Genomic DNA, 18,669 nt, shown 5'->3' with positions numbered 1-18,669 from the left:
TGCTGGTAGACAGGCTTTTAGTGCATGTGAGCTTCACATGTACGCGCTGAGGAACGCACACGTTAGAACAGCGCATCTGCACGCGAATTAAATGTTTAACCGACAAGGCATTAAAGCACATGCAAATTATGAACTTTTGTGAACTGCAGTGTCCCGTTCCGCTGCGTTAACATTTTATGTGAATATATGTCTCATTGTTCAGTATGTTGGGAGTCGGGACAGAGGCGCCAGAACAGATATAATGCACGATTCTACGATATTTCTTCAAAAGCAGATCGTGGAGACATTTTAATCGTCCACGATCAAAAATCGTCATATCGCACACCCCTACCACAGAGACTGAGACTTTACATATCAAAATACATGAATTCATTCCAAAACAATTCTTGACTGACTTATAATCAAACATCGTATACTACATAATTTTATATTGTGTCTAGAACCTATAATATGTGTCTATTATGATTAGATCACATAAGTCATGTAATTGTTATAACTATTAGATGTTTGAATGAAAGTGTGTCTTGTTTCCTATCAGTGTGATCGTATGTTCACAATTATGAAGATGGCTTGATTGAAATCTGTGTAAAATGTTTCGTAATCTTACACTAGTAATGATGTCTAAACTGTGGCCTCTGTACTCTCTGCTAGAGCTGGAGAGTAAAGAGATCACAGATAGTGCATGATTTACGATGAGAAGTGAAGAAAATGCCATCTCTCAAATAAAGACAGTGCCTAATTGGTCAGAACTCATCCAGGAGGCTGGACAAACATTTGAGTTTAAAATCTTAGGTCCAGGGGGGAGTTTTTGCTAGAGAAGATATTAGAATGCATCCAGACAGACGAGTAACCATGTAGACGAGCAGACGAAAGAACCCAAATCAGGCTCAGAAGAACATGGGTTAAACAGCTTCATTCAAGCCATCTAACTAATCTCGTCTCAATTCTCTTTCTCTTACTTTTCGTTTATTTTACGCTAACAAAGGGAATCCCCAAAAGGAACACAAAGACAAGCAAGTAGCCTCCAGACTCTTAGCTGAACCGCTGCATTGAATTTAATAACCCGCCTAAGAAACGATAGAAGGGTTAAATTAATGATTGATGGTTCGTTCAGGTCATGTCTTATAAGTGCATATAGAAACTTGGGATTTCATCATCTCACTCTTAAAACTCATTCTTTCCTCACTCTCTTTCTTTCTGCAACTCGTATGAATGTGTGTGCGTGTGTTTGTGTTAGATATGGGCCATCAAGTGCCTGAACAAAGAAGAGGAGATTCAAAGGTTTTGTTTTTCAATCTGTTTTAGTTCCTCCACATAGAGGAATTACAATAAATGTTCTAAATTTGCAGGTATCTCACAGTAAATGCCTATGCCCCTTTGATGGCGGGCTCTAAGCAAAATAATGCAAAATGAGCAAAATAAACTAAAATAAAGGCAGAGAGAATATAGTTACATGTCTTGGTGCCATTTTTGAAAACAGTTCCTGTTCAGCTGAAGACACAAGTGAACATTACATGCCTGGCATTTCCAAGGTGTGTCCTGCCTTTTACCAAGCTGTCCTTTGCAAAGCACAGAGTTGTGTGCATTCTCAGAAAAAAAAAAAACATTTTGAAGAGACTCAGAGGAGTGTGTGCGTCAGCAGGACTCAGCTGTGGGCCAGGTTTCCGTGCAGGCAGGAATCTCAGAGTCTGTGGAACCATATCAATGTCAGTCTCTGTTTGCCATGACAGAGTAGACTGCTTGCTGCTTGTCTGAATCTTTGCCTTGGCCCTCTTTGCAACAGGTGTCTGATGATCACCATCACTTTTATAGCTGTAAAACAAACAAACAATGTGAGCATGTTTATTACACAAAATATAACAACTGCATTTCAGTCATTAAAAGTAACATTGGCCAGATGCAAAGCCATACAGACACATAATGTTTGTATGGACTATGTAAAACCAGAATATGTAAAAAGAATTATACTAATATCTGAAAGAAAGGGAATAAGTGTACTTACTTTTCAGTTGTTCTCAAAACTGAACGACACCTGTCGCGTGCCCTCCCAGTGCGAGTTGCAGGTGAGGCTGAGGGTGATGCTACCACATTCCTATAAAAATAATAATATTAATATTAATAAAGGTTGAACAAAGTACTAAGTACACATGCATAACTGATGGACAGTCAGCATGTTGATAAAACAACATCAGGTCTAACATCTGTAAAATAGTGGGTAAATATGTACTTACTCTTTCTGATTTCTGTCTATGTTGCTGCGTGTCCTCTTAGTGCGAGTTGCAGAACCTACATCATTCCTTTCAAAAAAAGTTGAAAACTATTATTAACATATATTTTAGAGTACTATTCCAGCACATGCACAACTGATAGACATTAGCATGCTGATAAGATAACACAAAGAAAAAATATGTAACATTATCAACCAACCTCCAAAAATAAAGTCATACAGGCTCATATTGTAAAAAAAATTTAACTAACATGGGTAAATATGTACTTACTCGTTCTGATGTTCGACTGTGTTGCTGCGCGCCCTCCGAGTTGCAGATGAAGGTGATGCAGACATTCCTTTTTTTTTTTAAAAGTTGAAAACTATTATAACAAATATTTCAAAGTATATTACCATTAGTCTATATGAATAACTGATGCGAATAATTGTAGACACGTGCTGTAGGCATATATTGCGTGTCAATGGGCCATTACGGAGATAGCACAACGCAAACATTAACACATTTGCAATCCATCAGCTGGGCATATTTACACATTTCAGCACATACACACATTTGCAATAGATATGTGCAAGCACTTTTCATTGATGATAATGAGGCAGCATAAACACTAGTCAAAATATAATCTAAACATACATAATATTTTCTAAATTAATTTCAAAATTCTAACTTTCATACAGGCCATGATCTAAGATCATGTGCAATCTTGAGACAAATGGAGTGGGCAGACAAGATTTTGACCATTTCATTAGGTTTATTTTTTGTATAAAGCCTTTCTTTAAAGTGAATTTCGTTTTGTATTAATTGTATCTTAATTTTAATCGTTGTTTCATCAACAAATTGCCTGTATTTAATACATAATAATTAAAAATAGCAGGCAATAGAGCTCCGTGTCGGCATGTGAACTGGAGCTCGTCTCATAAATGAACCCAAACTCATAAGCTTTGCCTAAAATACCAGAGAAATATATAGAAAGCTCGAAATGTGTTATTTTGAACAAAACTACTAAAAACGAAAGAAAACAGACTGCATGAAGCCTACTTATACAGCATAGACCATTTAAATATAAATTACTCTGAATGACAACAAGTATGGAAATGGTCCAACCAGTAAAATATGTAGCCTACGTTTAGGCCTATATAAAATAGCTTGTCAACTTATGCAAGTAAATTTAAAAAGACTTACTCATCCGAAATATTATCCACGGCTGGATCAAGTCGCTCTTCAAAATACAAATGTTCGTCGTCAGAGTCCCGCTCTTCTTCTGAGGAAAAAGTGAACTCTTCATCACTATCCAGGACGAGCTGAAGGGCTCCTTCACCAGTGAATCGTGTCATCTTCCAACGGCGCAGGAAAGTGAATGAATGAAACTTGCTGGTTTTAAGGCATTTCAGGGGGCGTTTACCTTATTTTGCATAGATCACCTCAGCACATTATCTTATGAATAGCGCGCTCTGCGAGTGGGTGTGAACTCATTACAGTTAATTAGATGAGACGGGAGAAACTGTACTTCTCTTTAGTTTAATACAGATTACATTGCAGGAGAATATTTGTTTTGAATGTGAATTGTTTTATTTAAAAGTAGAAATTTAAAGCTTTCTTTAGACGCATGTTTCATGGTTGTGTGATAAGTATTAGCTGAGTTTCAGCTCATTTTCCAGACTTGTTTCAGAAAGATTTTTGTGGAGACAGAGTGCGCTGAAAGCGCACCCTGTTTATTTTATTTATTTAAAAATAAAAACAAGGTTTAGTTTATAATCATGTATTTATTTTATTTATATGACCATAAATGACAGATTTTTTTAAGTTTATGTTGCTGCTATGTGTAAAAAATCCAGCAAAACGCGCGGGCGCGTTTGTCGACCTCAGAGGGTTAATTTCTGTTCAAAATATAATGTAATGTGCTTGCAAAATATAGTTCTCTGTACTCTTACAATTACTCGCTCAGGATTGAGGCACATATATAACGCCATATAAATCTGGAGACACTGACACACACACACACACACACACACACACACACACACACTCACTGATACACACACACACACACACACACTGATACACACACACTCACACACTATTGCGTTCAAAGGGAGGATGATACACACACACACACACACACTGATACACACACACACACACGCACTGATACACACACACACACACACACTCACACACTATTGCGTTCAAAGGCAGGATGATACACACACACACAAACTCACGTTCAAAGGGAGGATGATACACACGCACACACACTCGCACACACACACACACACACACACACACACACTCACACACACACACTCTCTCTTGCGTTCAAAGGGAGGATGATGCACACACAGACATACACACACACACACACACACACACACACACTCTCTTGCGTTCAAAGGGAGGATGATTCACACACACACTCGAGACTCCGTTGCTATGGAAACTAAGAAGCTAAAATGCAATCATGTGCAAATGAGCTTCTCTACTTATTGTGAAATTGATTTCATTATATTTGCTATTAGTATTCTCTATACACACACACACACACACACACACACACACACACACACTCAGTATTCTCTACACTGCAAAATCCTGATTTGTTTATTCAACTGTGTGAGTCTAATGTAGAATACAGGACAAATCCAACAAACCCTTATTGATTTGATACGAGACGCTTCATTTTGCTTGTAAATATACGAGACGTGTGTGTGTGTGTGTGTGTGTGTGTGTGTGTTTCTTTCTTGTGTTTTGTTGTGGCAAAAACAATAATTAAACAATCATCATCACTGCATACGAGACACCAAGAATCAAATTGTATTTTAAAAGATATTTATTGTCTTCCATGAGGCTTAGTCACAAAATCCCAGCAGCTCCCCCGTGACGTGAGCAAGACCTGACACACAGCCCAGGAAATTCCCTTCTTACACTCCTTCTTCAAGGTTTTCCTCTGTAGTTTTTCACTCACCCAGCATGGCCACATCCACATCACATTTAGAATAGAATGACCCTTCTAACCCCCCTTAGCTAAATTATCTTCCATACCTAAAGAGTTAAAGGTTCTTAATCATTTGTCTTACTGTGTGTGTCTTGCTTACGCCAGGTGCACAAACATACATAAATTCCAGAAGAGAAACGAATGCTTAAAACCACACAATGTCTAAGAAAGTTAATGGAAAAAAGTAAAATATACATTTTTCTAAAACAGTTTCTTTTAGGAATTGAATATGAATCATGTTTGTGTTTTATAGTGTGGATCATTGTGGAGAGTTCAGAATGACAGCAGGACCACAGAAATGTAGGTCTACACACACAATCATTCAGTGATTTATTGTTGATTTGTGTCATTTAGTGAAATGTTTCTCTTCTTGTGTTCAGATGCCTGTGATCTCACACTGGATCCAAACACAGCACACACTCGTCTCATTCTGTCTGAGGAGAATAGGACAGTGAAGTGTGTGTTTGAGGATCAGCCGTATCCTCGTCATCCAGAGAGATTTGATGGGTTTCCTCAGGTTGTGTGTGGAGAGAGTCTGACTGGACGCTGTTACTGGGAGGCTGAATGGAGCGGATGTGCTGAAATATCAGTGACATATAAAGGAATCAGCAGGAAAGGAGAGAGAGACTGGAAAGACTGTGTGTTTGGATACAATGATAAATCCTGGAGTCTGATCTGCTCTAATAACAGATTCTCTGTCCGTCACAATAATAAAGTCACTGATATTCCTGTCGTCTCTTCATCCTGTAAGAGAGCAGGAGTGTATGTGGACGTGTCGGCCGGCACTATGTCCTTCTACAGCGTCTCTGACACACACACACTCACACACTTACACACATTCAACACCACATTCACTGAACCCCTCTATGCTGGATTTAGGGTTTATTATGATGGTTCTTCAGTGTCTCTGTGTCAGTAAACAACACACACACACATCATCATCATCATCATCGGCAGTCCGTTGTGTATCGACGATGACTGTCTGGATTGGAGGCTATTGTAGGCAGGCTCTCATGTGGGCTAGATTGTAGGCAGGCTCTCATGTGGGCTAGAAGGTCTGCTCTCGATCTACAGCAGCGATGGCATTTGCTACAGACAAAGTCTTTTACTGCAGTGGAATAGTGCCTTCTTTCTGCGTTCTTTCTGACGCTTTTTCTTAACAGCTGCGACTGCTGTTTTCAATCTGCGCTGCCATTTCTCACGCTGCAGGGCCTGTTCCTCCTAGCTTTCCGGGGAGATCCCGGTGTTCCTCATATGCCTTTTCAGGGCATCTTTGAAACGCAGTTTTTGACCACCACGGCTTCTTTTGCCCTCTTTTAGCTCGGCGTAAAAAACTGCTTTGGGCAGTCGGCTGTCACTCATCCGGCACACATGTCCAGCCCATTGCAGTTGTGATGATGTAATAAGGGCTTCAACACTGACAGAGCCAGCTCATTGGATTACCTCTACATCTGGGATTCGATCCTGCCATCTGATGTGTAAGATGGCACATAGATGACGTAGCTGAACTCGTGTGAGTATTTTGATATGCCTGCTGTAGAGCGTTAAACACTCGGTGGCATAGAGCAGGCAAGGAAGTACAGCAGCATTGTAGACTTTCACTTTTGTGCTGTACGAGATGTCGTGACAGCTCCAGAGGCGCTTCTCGAGAGAGCCAAAAGCCTTGATAGCAGACTGAATTCTCCTCTCAACTTCCAGATCTGAGGAGTTTGTGTAGGTCACTGTACTGCCAAGGTATGTGAAGGCCTTGACAGATTTCAGGGGCTCTCCATGCACCGTCACTGGCTGTGGCTCTCTCATATTTTTGGAGCACATTGGTGGTGGTTGATACAAAAGTTCGGTCTTAGAGATGTTAATGTTCAGTCCGAACAGATCTGCTGCCCACGAAAGCCGGTCTACTATATGTTGCACTTCTTCAGCATTGCTAGCCATGAGAGCAGAATCATCTGCATAGAGTAGCTCCCGGATGCATAGTTCTCTGGTCTTGGTGGTTGCTCTAAGTCGGGCTAAGTTGAAAAACTTGCCGTCTGTCCAAGTGCGAATAAAGATCCCCTTGTGCAGATCAAGGCCCATTGAATCTAGCACAGCTGTGAGGTACAGCGAGAAAAGCGTGGGTGCAAGCACACACACACACACACACACTTACACTTACACTTGTAAATCCTCTTTCTAACGTCCACATGTACATAGAATAATCAAATCTCACATAATTACAGTTTCATTAATTCATTTTTAATTAATGTTTTTCATTATTGTGGAACTTATGCTGTAAAATAATTGTTGTTGTCGTAAATGTTTTTTATATTTTATTATTATTATTATTGTGTGTTATGTGCTGCTGTGACGTGTACATTTCCCCTCAGGATTAATAAAGTTGATCAAATCAAGTCTAAAGATGATTTTGAGTCGTATAGATTGTACAGTAATATTAGTGGCGTTGACGAGTTTATTCTCGATGTTTTCTTGGGTTATTTATGAACAGCCGAACACATTCACACAGGCAATAATTATTATAAATCAGAGACTAGCTCTTCAATTTCCTTAAACTAGACATAATTTAAGACACAAATAAATGAGAGAGAGAGAGATTAGCTATAGTATACTGAGTATATTCTTACCTTTTCATCCATCTTCACCAGCTCTGCTGTTAGCTTCATGAATATCATGTCCTTGGTGTCATTGTCATCCAGGAAAGCCAGGTCTCTGAAGCGTGGATCAAGGGCTAAGGCACAGTGGAGAAGGTCTTGGAGATATGTGTAGCGACCGTCAAAGTCCTGGGAAATTACTGGTAGATCACTATCATCTGTCTGGAAATGTCTCTTTAATTTGGCCTGGATTGGGGAGATCATTGAGATTATGGGTTTGTTCCTCACTGAGGAGTGTGGTTGCCACTTTCAGAGGAGACATCAATGTGATGACCTCTTGGATTATTGTCATGTCTTCCTCTGTCAGGCTGGCCATGCATTCTCCCCTCTTCATCTTCTTAGACAGCAGGGTGTTCAACACAGCAGGGCTGCTCCCAAGAACGCTCCAACATGTCCAGTGAACTGCTCCATCTTGTGGAAACATCATGGATGAGCTTGTGGTTTGGCAGGTGTAACTGGGCCTGCATTTCACGTAGAACTTCAGTTGCTTTTGGACTTCTGTGAAAAAACGTTTCCACCTTCCTCACTTTCGCCAAAAGCTCTGACGCCCTGTCCAGTTTGAGGGATTTTGGTGAGGCCAGATTAAGTGTGTGCGCGATGCATCGCACATGAGGGTCCATCTCTGCACCAACTCATCATGTTTTCTGCATTATCCGTGACCAACGCTGTGTTCTTGTCTTTGATGTTCCACTCGCGGCAAACGTTCTGCAGTAAAACTGCTAGATGATTCCCTGTGTGAGCTTCATCGAACACTCGAGTCTGTAGAACGTGGTTTTGCAAAACCCACTCATCATCAATATAGTGTTTTGTGAGTTACATAAGAGTCTGTGGCACAAGACGTCCAGCCATCAACCGTAATTGCTCTTTGGGCATTGTTTAATGACGGCTATCTCTCGTCTAACTTTGTCATACGGGCTTCCGGTTTTGCCATGTAGTGGATAGACGCGTGGTGTTAGTGCTTAGTACATTTGGGGCTTTTTCGCTCTTTTTGTGCTACTGTTGGTCTTGGTTAACGTTATCTGTTCCTGATGAGTAAAAGGTACGCGAGTTGGTGGGAAAATCAACCCTCAAACCAAGGCGCCTAATTCTGGGCAGGAAAGCGGCAAGATGTCGGACGACGCCTCAAACCCGCTAACGACTGACACACTGGTGAGCGAACTTGACAAACTAAGGAGAAACATGACTGGTGAACTCACCGTGCTGCTGAATTCGTCGTTGGAGTCCATTCACTCATCCATTGCTTCTATTGGATCTACCTTGGTGACTCAAGCGACTACCATCACTGATATGGAGACTAGTTTATCCGACCACAGCGACAGGATTACACATCTCGAACAGGAGGTCTCTACTCTTCAGTCGAAGTTGGTGTTGGTGACGGCGGAGAATGTCGCTTTAAGAGCTAACGTGGAAGATCTTGTTTCGCGGTCCAAACGGCAGAATATTCGTGTGGTTGGTCTTCCGGATGATATTGAGGGAAAGGACGTCAGGCAGTTTATGACAGATAATTCACTCCTGCCTCCCCACCGGAGCTTGATCAAGCCCATCGGAGCTTAAGACCCAAACCCTGCCAAGGTCAAAATCCCCGTCCGATTATAGTGAGATTTCATCGCTACATAGAGATGTGCTCAAATGGGTGAGATCATCAAAATAAATTACATTCAGGGGACACAGAATCACATTCTATGCGGACTTCTGCGTTTCGGTGGCTAATAGGAGAGACACAATATTAGAATCATTACATGGAATGTACGTGGGTTGGGTGGCCAAATTAAACACTCCAGAGTTTCTTCTCATCTAAAAACACTGTCCTCTGATACTATGTTTCTTCAGGAGACACATTTGTGTACAGGTGATCACATCAGACTGCGTAAACAATGGGTTGGTCAAGTATTTCACTCTAGTTTTAATAGCAAATCCAGAGGTACTGCAATTCTGATACATAAAAGAGACATGTTTCTAGCAGAGCAAGTACTTTCAGATCCTGAAGGAATCTTTGTAATTGTCAGTGGTTTTCTTTTTCAAACTCCAGTAGTGTTAGTAAACGTATATGCCCCAAATTGGGACAACCCTACTTTTATGTCTATGCTTTTCTCAAAAATCCCAAATCTTAACACTCATCACCTTATTTTTGGAGGGGACCTTAACTGTGTTATCGATAATAATCTTGATAAATCTGTGACTAAATCATCTTCTCTTTCCGCTATGTCCAGGTCTCTAATTTCGCTGACAAATCAAACGGGCTGTGTAGATCCCTGGCGCTTTTTTCACCCCTCTGACCAGGTGTTTTCTTTCTTCTCTGGTGTGCACCATGTTTACTCTCGGATTGATTATTTCTTCCTAGATAAAGCCCTACTTTCTTTGGTTATTAGAAATCCCATTGTGCTATTGACTTTAAAAATCTGGAAACAATGTCGACAACATTTTTGGAGTCACTATCTGTCTTAAGTCCTATTTGCAATAATCACTTGTTTCTACCACCAGCTATTGATCATACTTTTAAAACATGGAAAGATAAGGGGATGGCCTGTTTTTCAGATCTTTTTATTGATAATTCTTTTGCTACATTCACCAACCTTATTTCCAAATTTAACTTGCATACTACAGGCTTATTCAGGTATTTTCAACTCCGCCATTTTGTTAAGACTAACTTCCCTAGTTTCCCTCAATTAACAGAAAAATCTCTGGTTGAGAACTTCTTGTCAGCCCCTACAGGTGGTAGTCGTATATCCTCTGTCTACGCCATGTTACTTTCATCTAGTACGTCCTCTCTCTCCTGCCTAAAGATGACTTGGGAGAATGAGCTGCAAATCAAGTTATCGGAAGAGCTATGGTCTGAGGCCCTTGCTAGAGTTAATTCTACTTCTGTATGTGCTCGGCTAAGTCTCGTTCAGCTAAAAGTATTTCATCAAACTCATCTGACCAAAGCTAGACTTCATAAATTGTTCCCAGAAACAGAGGACTCCTGTATCAGATGCTCCTTCTCTCCCGCTGATCACACCCATACATTCTTTAGCTGCCCAAAACTGGCCTCATTTTGGGCTTCTTTTTTTGACTTCATGTCTGGGGCTCTGCACGTTTCTCTATCTCCATGGGTATATGTTTGTATGTACAGTGGGGAGAATAAGTATTTGATACACTGCCGATTTTGCAGGTTTTCCCACTTACAAAGCATGTAGAAGTCTGTAATTTTTATCATAGGTACAAACTTCAACTGTGAGTGACAGAAAATCCTAAAAATCACATTGTATGATTTTTAAGTAATTAATTAGCATTTTATTATTATTATTATTATTATTAGGGCCCAAGCCCTGAAAGGGCGAAGGCCCTATTGTTTTCGGTAGGATTATTATTAGGGCCCAAGCCCTGAAAGGGCGAAGGCCCTATTGTTTTCGGTAGGATTATTGTTTATTATTATTATTATTATTATTATTTTTTATTTTTTTTTCTACTTCTCGGGCACTTTTGGGGCCCTTAACATGCTCAAAAACTCTTGAAATTTTGCACACACGTCAGAACCCGCGGCCATCAGGGCCGGACTGAAGCTGGTACCCGGGCGTGGCAAGGGGGCTCGACAGCGCCCCCTGCAATGGTGTCTGAAAACTTGGTCCATAAATCAAACACGCTTGCATGTAATAATATGAAACTCAGTACACATATAGATCTCATCGGGCCGAACAACTTTCGTGCTCTAAGTTTTACACCAGCCCAACAGGAAGTCGGATATTATACGTTGTTTGGAAAACGCATATAATGGAATGTGAAATACTCCTCCTAGGGAATTCATCCGATCACCACCAAACTCGGTGTGAATGAAGTCAAGACATTGAGGATGCTAAATTGCGAACGGATTTTTGATATCTCGAACGGTTTGGCCGTGGCGAGGAAACGAATTTATGGCGAATAATGGGACACAGGACGTGTGTTATAACTTCTGCATACATTAACTGATCTTGATGAAACTTCAGCAGTGTGTTCGTTGTAAGAGGCCAATCACATGGATGTGACTATTGTGAGTCAAAGTTATAGCGCCACCAACTGGCAACAGAAAATGTGTCACTTTCAAAATGGTTTGAAATCACCCTCTTATTTTTACCCGATTTGCTTAAAACTTTATGTGTATAATGTAGACACACGGCAGATGTAGACCTGTGAAAGGATTATTTATATCTTAGATACTGTTGCCGTGGCAACGCATCAAACTTTAATATTCTTTTCGGATGCTTTTGAGACTCTTAACATACTTGAAATTGGATGAAACTCGACAGACACATCACATTTATTATCCAGTAGACATGTGCAAAGTTTCAGAAACGGGCGTGGTGAGGGGCTCAGTAGCGCCACCTTTAGTCAAAAATGGGGGCTTAGTTTTAAGAAGAGTCACAAAAATCGTTATGTATATTGTTCTCATCAAGCCGGACAACTTTCTAATTTATAGTCATAAGCTGTGACCAACAGGAAGTGAGATATTTTGGTTTGAATGTGATTTTTTGGAGAATTCTCTCCCTCTCTCTCTCTGCCTCTGCGTCTCTGTGTGTGTGAGGGGTGGGGGGATTTGTCTTTTGAGTGAGATTTGTTTAAAATTCCTGTTTTTCAAGGTTTCAGGGGCTTTTGGGGCCTTTAACGTGCTCAAAAACTCTTGAAACTTTGCACACAGGTCAGAACCCGCGGCCATCAGGGCCGGGCTGAAGCTGGTACCCGGGCGTGGCAGGGGGGCTCAACAGCGCCCCCTGGAACGGGATCCGAACACTTGTCCATAAATCAAACACACTTGCATGTAATGATATGAAACTCGGTACACATATAGATCTCATCGGGCCGAACAACTTTCGTGCTCTAAATTTTACGCCAGCCCAACAGGAAGTCGGCAATTATGGGTTGTTTGGAGAACGCTTGCTGTGGAATTTGAAACACTTCTCCTAGAGAATTAATTAAATCGCCACCAAACTCGGTGTGCATGAAGTCAAGACATTGAGGATGCTAAATTGCGGACGGATTTTTGATATCTCAAACGGTTTGGCCGTGGCGAGGACACGAATTTATGGCGAGAAAAGAGAAACACGAAGTGTTATAACTTCTGCACACATTAACTGATCTTGATGAAACTTCAGCAGTGTGTTCGTGGTAAGAGGCCGATCAGATGGATGTGACTATTGTGAGTCAAAGTTATAGCGCCACCAACTGGCAGCAGGAAGTGTGTCACTTTCAAAATGTTTTTGACAAAAGTGGGGGGGTTAGTTTTACCCACAATTACAAAAATCAGTACGTATATTGGTCTCATCGAGCCGGACAACTTTCTAATTTACAGTCATTAGCTCTGAGCAACAGGAAGTCAGATATTTTGGTTTGAATGTGGATTTTTTGGATATGTCAGACTCTGAGTTTTTAGCTACTCCTCCTAAGTGGTTTATTTATTCACACCAAACTTTTTCAACATGATAAAAATACATTATATATATATATATATATATATATATATATATATATATATATATATAAATATAGCTGCGAGCAGCGATGAAGGGCCAAAGCTGGGGGCACCGCCACCCCGGTGCCTTTAGTTAACTAAAGGCACCGGGGTTGCGGTGCCACCGGCTTGGGCCCGTAATCGCTGCTCGCAGCTATATTTATTATTATTATTATTATTATTATTATTTTGTCAACCTTTCGGCCACTTTTGGGGCCCTTAACATGCTCGAAAACTCTTGAAATTTTGCACACAGGTCAGAACCCGCGGCCATCAGGGCCGGACTGAAGCTGGTACCCGGGCGTGGCAGGGGGGCTCGACAGCGCCCCCTGGAACGGGATCCGAACACTTGTCCATAAATCAGACACGCTTGCATGTAATAATATGAAACTCGGTACACATATAGAACTCATCGGGCCGAACAACTTTCGTGCTCTAAGTTTTACGCCAGCCCAACAGGAAGTCGGCTATTTAGGGTTGTTTGGAAACGCATGCTGTGGAATTTAATGTACTCCTCCAAGGGAATTCATCGATTCGCCTCCAAACTCGGTGTGCATGAAGTCAAGACATTGAGGATGCTAAATTGCGGACGGATTTTTGATATCTCGAACGGTTTGGCCGTGGCGAGGAAACGAATTTATGGCGAAAAAATGAAACAGGAAGTGTGTTATAACTTCTGCATACATTAACTGATCTTGATGAAACTTCAGCAGTGTGTTCGTTGTAAGAGGCCGATCGCACAGATGTGACTATTGTGAGTCAAAGTTATAGCGCCACCAACAGGCAGCAGGAAGTACATCACTATTAAAATGCTTTGAAATCACTGTCTTATTTTTACCAGATTTGCTTCAAACTTTATGTGTACAATGTAGACACACGGCAGATGTAAACCTGTGAAAGGATTATTGATATCTTAGATACTGTTGCCGTGGCAACGCATCAAACTTTAATATTCTTTTTTTATGCTTTTGAGACTCTTAACATACTTGAAATTGCATGAAACTCGACAGACACATCACATTTATTATCCAGTAGACATGTGCAAAGTTTCAGAAACGGGCGTGGTGAGGGGCTCAGTAGCGCCACCTTTAGTCATAAGTGGGGGTGTTAGTTTTATCAACAGCAACAAAACTTGGTATGTGTATTGTTCTCATCAAGACGGACAACTTTCTAATTTACATGAACCATCTCTGACCAACAGGAAGAGAGATATTTTGGTTTGAATGTGGATTTTCTGAAGAATTTTCTCTCCCTCTCTGTGTCTGTGTGTGTGTGAGGGGAGGGGGGGATTTGACTATTGCTTTTATATTGTTAATCAAGGTTTCAGGGGCTTTTGGGGTCCTTAACGTGCTCAAAAACTCTTGAAACTTTGCACACAGGTCAGAACCCACGGCCATCAGGGCCGGGCTGAAGCTGGGACCCGGGCGTGGCTGGGGGGCTCAACAGCGCCCCCTTGAACGGGGTTCTAAAACTTGATCCATATATCAAACACGCTCGCATGAATTAATATGAAACTCGGTACACATATAGATCTCATCGGGCCGAACAACTTTACCCCGGTCAAGTTTTACGCCAGCCCAACAGGAAGTCGGCTATTATGGGTTGTTTGGAAAACGCTTGCTGTGGAATGTGAAATACTCCTCCTAGAAAATTCACCGTGCCCCCTTCAAACTCGGTGTGGATGTAGTCAAGACATTGAGGATGCTAAATTGCGGACGGATTTTTGATATCTCGAATGGTTTGGCTGTGGCGAGGAATCGAATTTATGGCGAGAAAAGAGAAACACGGAAGTGGAATAACTTCTGCATACATTAACTGATCTTGATGAAACTTCAGCAGTGTGTTCGTGGTAAGAGGCCGATTAGATGGATGTAGCTATTGTGAGTCAAAGTTATAGCGCCACCAACTGGCAGCAGGAAGTGTGTCACTTTCAACATGCTTTTGACAAAAGTGGGGGGGGGTTAGTTTTAACTACAGTAAAGAAAAAATAGTTTGTATATTGTTCTCATCAAGCCGGACAACTTTCTAATTTACATTCAATAGCTCTGGCCATCAGGAAGTCAGATATTTTGGTCTGAATGTGGATTTTTTTGCAAAATCAGCCTCTGAATTTTTAGCCACTCCTCTTAAACTATTTATTTTATTCGTACCAAACTTTTTCAACATGATGAAACTACATTAAATATGCTAAATTGTGAATGGATAATAAATATCTCAAACGGTTTTGCTATGGCGAGGGATTAAATAATGTCCAAAAAGGAAACACTAAAAATCTTCTAAAAATGTAATTATATACCATTTATTTCTATATAAAAGTATACAAATATCACAACTAAACCCATTTTATTCTGTTTTTGCAATTCAAGAAGAATGAAAAAGTTAAAACAGGCTATTTAGTGCTATTTGGTTCAACAAAAAAGCAAACATAGGGCTATACTGCCCTCTTGTGTCCAAAAGGACATCAAAATAGTATATAAAACTTTTTACCAGGTAGGCCAATATTGTATTTAAATATACATGTATTAGGTATGTGTCTGAGGATATTTTCCCACCGGTTAATCGACGTGTGACACGAGTGGGTGCTTTTAAATCGCTAATATAATAGTGTAAGAAAAATAATGATAATGTTGCACACACAAATCACACACATGTGGGAAAGAATGATGCTTTTAAACAACACTAAACCGCCATTAGGTGTCGCCAGGCATCCATCTTAATAAGCGAGTCATTGATTCATTCGTTCAAACGATTCGTTCGAATGAGTCGATCATGATTAAGACAGATGTTTATGGATTGATCATTCAATCTTTGAGTCAACCGATTCGTTAAAAATGCTGAATCGTTCAGTTATGAGAAAACACGTGATGCGTGATGGTTCTGCCGTGATCTTTGTTTAACTATTTTCGCTGCTGAAACAGAACAAAAACAGTCAACATTGCATCTAAAATGTAAGTGACTTAATTGTAACTGTTTATTAACCTGTTGTATGAAATCTAGGGGTGGGAGAAAAAATTTATTCTTAGATGCATCGCGATGCGGACGTGGACGATTCTGAATCGATTCACAAATGTCAAAAAATCGATTCTCTAAAAAAATATTTTTCTAATAACGTAATATTGACGGAAGGCAAAAGGCGGAACTCTAAGCGGACGTGCGTGCAGTCTGTGGCGCGCACATAACAGAGAAGTTTCTTCTGCTCACCAAGGCTGCATTTATTTGATTAAAAATACAAACAAAAACAGTAATATTGTAAAATAATATTCCAATTTAAAACAGCTGCTTTCTATTTTAATATATTTTAAACTGTTATTTATTCCTGTGATCAAAGCTGAGTTTTCAGCATCATTACTCCAGTCGTCACTGTCACATGATCCTTCAGAAATTATTCTAATATGATGATTGATACTCAAGAAACATTCATTATTATTTTAAATGTCGAAAACAGTTGTGTACAGTCTTTGATGAATAGAAAGTTCAAAAGAACAGCATTTATCTGAAATCTAAAGCTTTTGTAACGTTAAACACTACCGCTCAAAAGTTTTGGGTTAGTAATAATTAAAATTTTATTTTTTGGGGAAATAATTAAAATAAATCAGTACTTTTATTTATGAAGGATGAGTTAAACTGATCAACAGTTACAGTAAAGACATTTATAATGTTAAAAATATATATATTTGAAATATATGCTGTTCTTTTGAACTTTACATTCATCAAAGCATTTTGAAAAAAAAAAAATCTGTACACAACTGTTTTCAACATTGAAAATAATAATGAATATTTATTGAGCATCAATCATCATATTAGTATGATTTCTGAAGGATCATGTGACACTGAAGACTGGAGTAATGATGCTGAAAACTCAACTTTGATCACAGAAATGAATTACTATGTAAAATATTTAAAAATTGAAAACAGCTGTTTTAAATTGGAATAATATTTCACAATATTACTGTTTTTGTTTGTATTTTTAATCAATAAATGCAGCCTTGGTGAGCAGAAGAGACTTCTCCTAAAAACATTAAAAATCTTACTGACCCCAAACTTTTGAACAATAATATATATATATATATATATATATATATATATAAATATAGCTGCGAGCAGCGATGGGGGGCCAAAGCCGGCGTTACCGCCACCCCGGTGCCTTTAGGTAACTAAAGGCACCGGGGTTGCGGTGCCACCGGCTTGGGCCCGTAATCGCTGCTCGCAGCTATATTTATTATTATTTTTAGTATAATCGCTTGTAGACACTGCCGATATTTTTTAATCCTGGTTGGGGGCAGGGGTTTGGGGTGGTGGTTACTCTGTTGTCGCTGTGGTTTGTTTTCTTTTTTTTTTTATACGTAAATTCTGCCCTGTCATACAACGTGATTGAACACCAATGAACAGTGCGCAGATAAAATAGTTGATCACTCGTTCTGTGTTTAAATGAATGCGATTACCTGATTCTGTCCTAAGTCATACAGTCATATACATTCATTTTATCATAGACCTTTGTTGAAACTCAGCTAATGTGTCTTTGATTTTTAGATCATGATGGGGTAAACTGTCAGTGCTGGTCTCACTGATCACACATCTGAAAGTCTTCCTGCGTCCTTAGCTGTGAGGCAAGTATCAGTACAATGTGTTACTTGAGTTTCTTAATCTTATGATATTCTTTTTTCTGATGAGGATGCATTTATATTTCTAAGACAAAATGTTTGCCATAATGACAGAGTGATGTCAATCTTGATAAAGCACAGTAACTGCACTTCAAATGAACTTCTGAACTCAGATTTCTGTCACTTAACTGAAAGTATATTCACCTAAAACTCTGACGTTCACAATTTATGGTAGCATACAGGTACCAAATGTCAATATGAAATGTAACATGCAAAATGGCAATGCAATGTGTAAAATGGCAATGTATTTCTGTATTTATATTTATATTTTCTATATGATATGTGCAACATCTGGAGCAAAAAAATATTCAAAATCAATAATATAATAATTTGCATTACTACACTAGCTTTAACATAAAATTAAAATATACATTTGAAAATTGTATAAGTTCAAAAATAAAAAATAAAATGTATTACAGAAATTAATTCAATTCAATTCAAATTTATTTGTATAGCGATTTTCACAATACACATTGTTTCAAAGCAGCTTTACAGAAAGTGCATTTCAGAAATGTACATAGAAAAATAAAGTTAGTTAATCATGTATTAATTTAGGGCATAACATCGCTGGTGTCGAGTCGTCTCTTCACAGGCGTCGAGTCGTCTCTTAACAGGTGTTTGGGCATCTGAAGTCTCCATGTGAGGCTGGATACAAACTGGAGCTGACGAACTCTATTTA

General features: G+C 39.6%; 1 protein-coding gene across 3 annotated transcripts in view; it reads left to right on the top strand.

Moving 5' to 3' along the window:
* LOC307168013 (NLR family CARD domain-containing protein 3-like) overlaps positions 1 to 18,382 on the top strand; it is a gene marked incomplete at its 3' end in the record, with an annotated part of 60,167 nt that extends 41,785 nt beyond the window's left edge. For 2 of the 3 annotated variants that reach the window (XM_079887486.1, XM_079887485.1), the window contains exons 12-13: positions 5,474 to 5,520; positions 5,601 to 7,618. In XM_079887486.1, the coding sequence (XP_079743612.1) occupies positions 5,474 to 5,520; positions 5,601 to 6,139 (586 nt within the window). Of the gene's footprint in view, positions 1 to 5,473; positions 5,521 to 5,600; positions 7,619 to 17,859 lie in introns of those variants that run through there. The other variant, XM_079887487.1, reaches the window with a different exon arrangement.
* Positions 18,383 to 18,669: the final 287 nt, after the last annotated feature.

This window comes from Squalius cephalus, assembly GCF_949319135.1.
Source record: "Squalius cephalus genome assembly, chromosome: 12".
In the NCBI taxonomy this organism is placed as follows: Eukaryota; Metazoa; Chordata; class Actinopteri; order Cypriniformes; family Leuciscidae; genus Squalius; species Squalius cephalus.
This window is presented reverse-complemented; position numbering and strand designations above follow the sequence as displayed.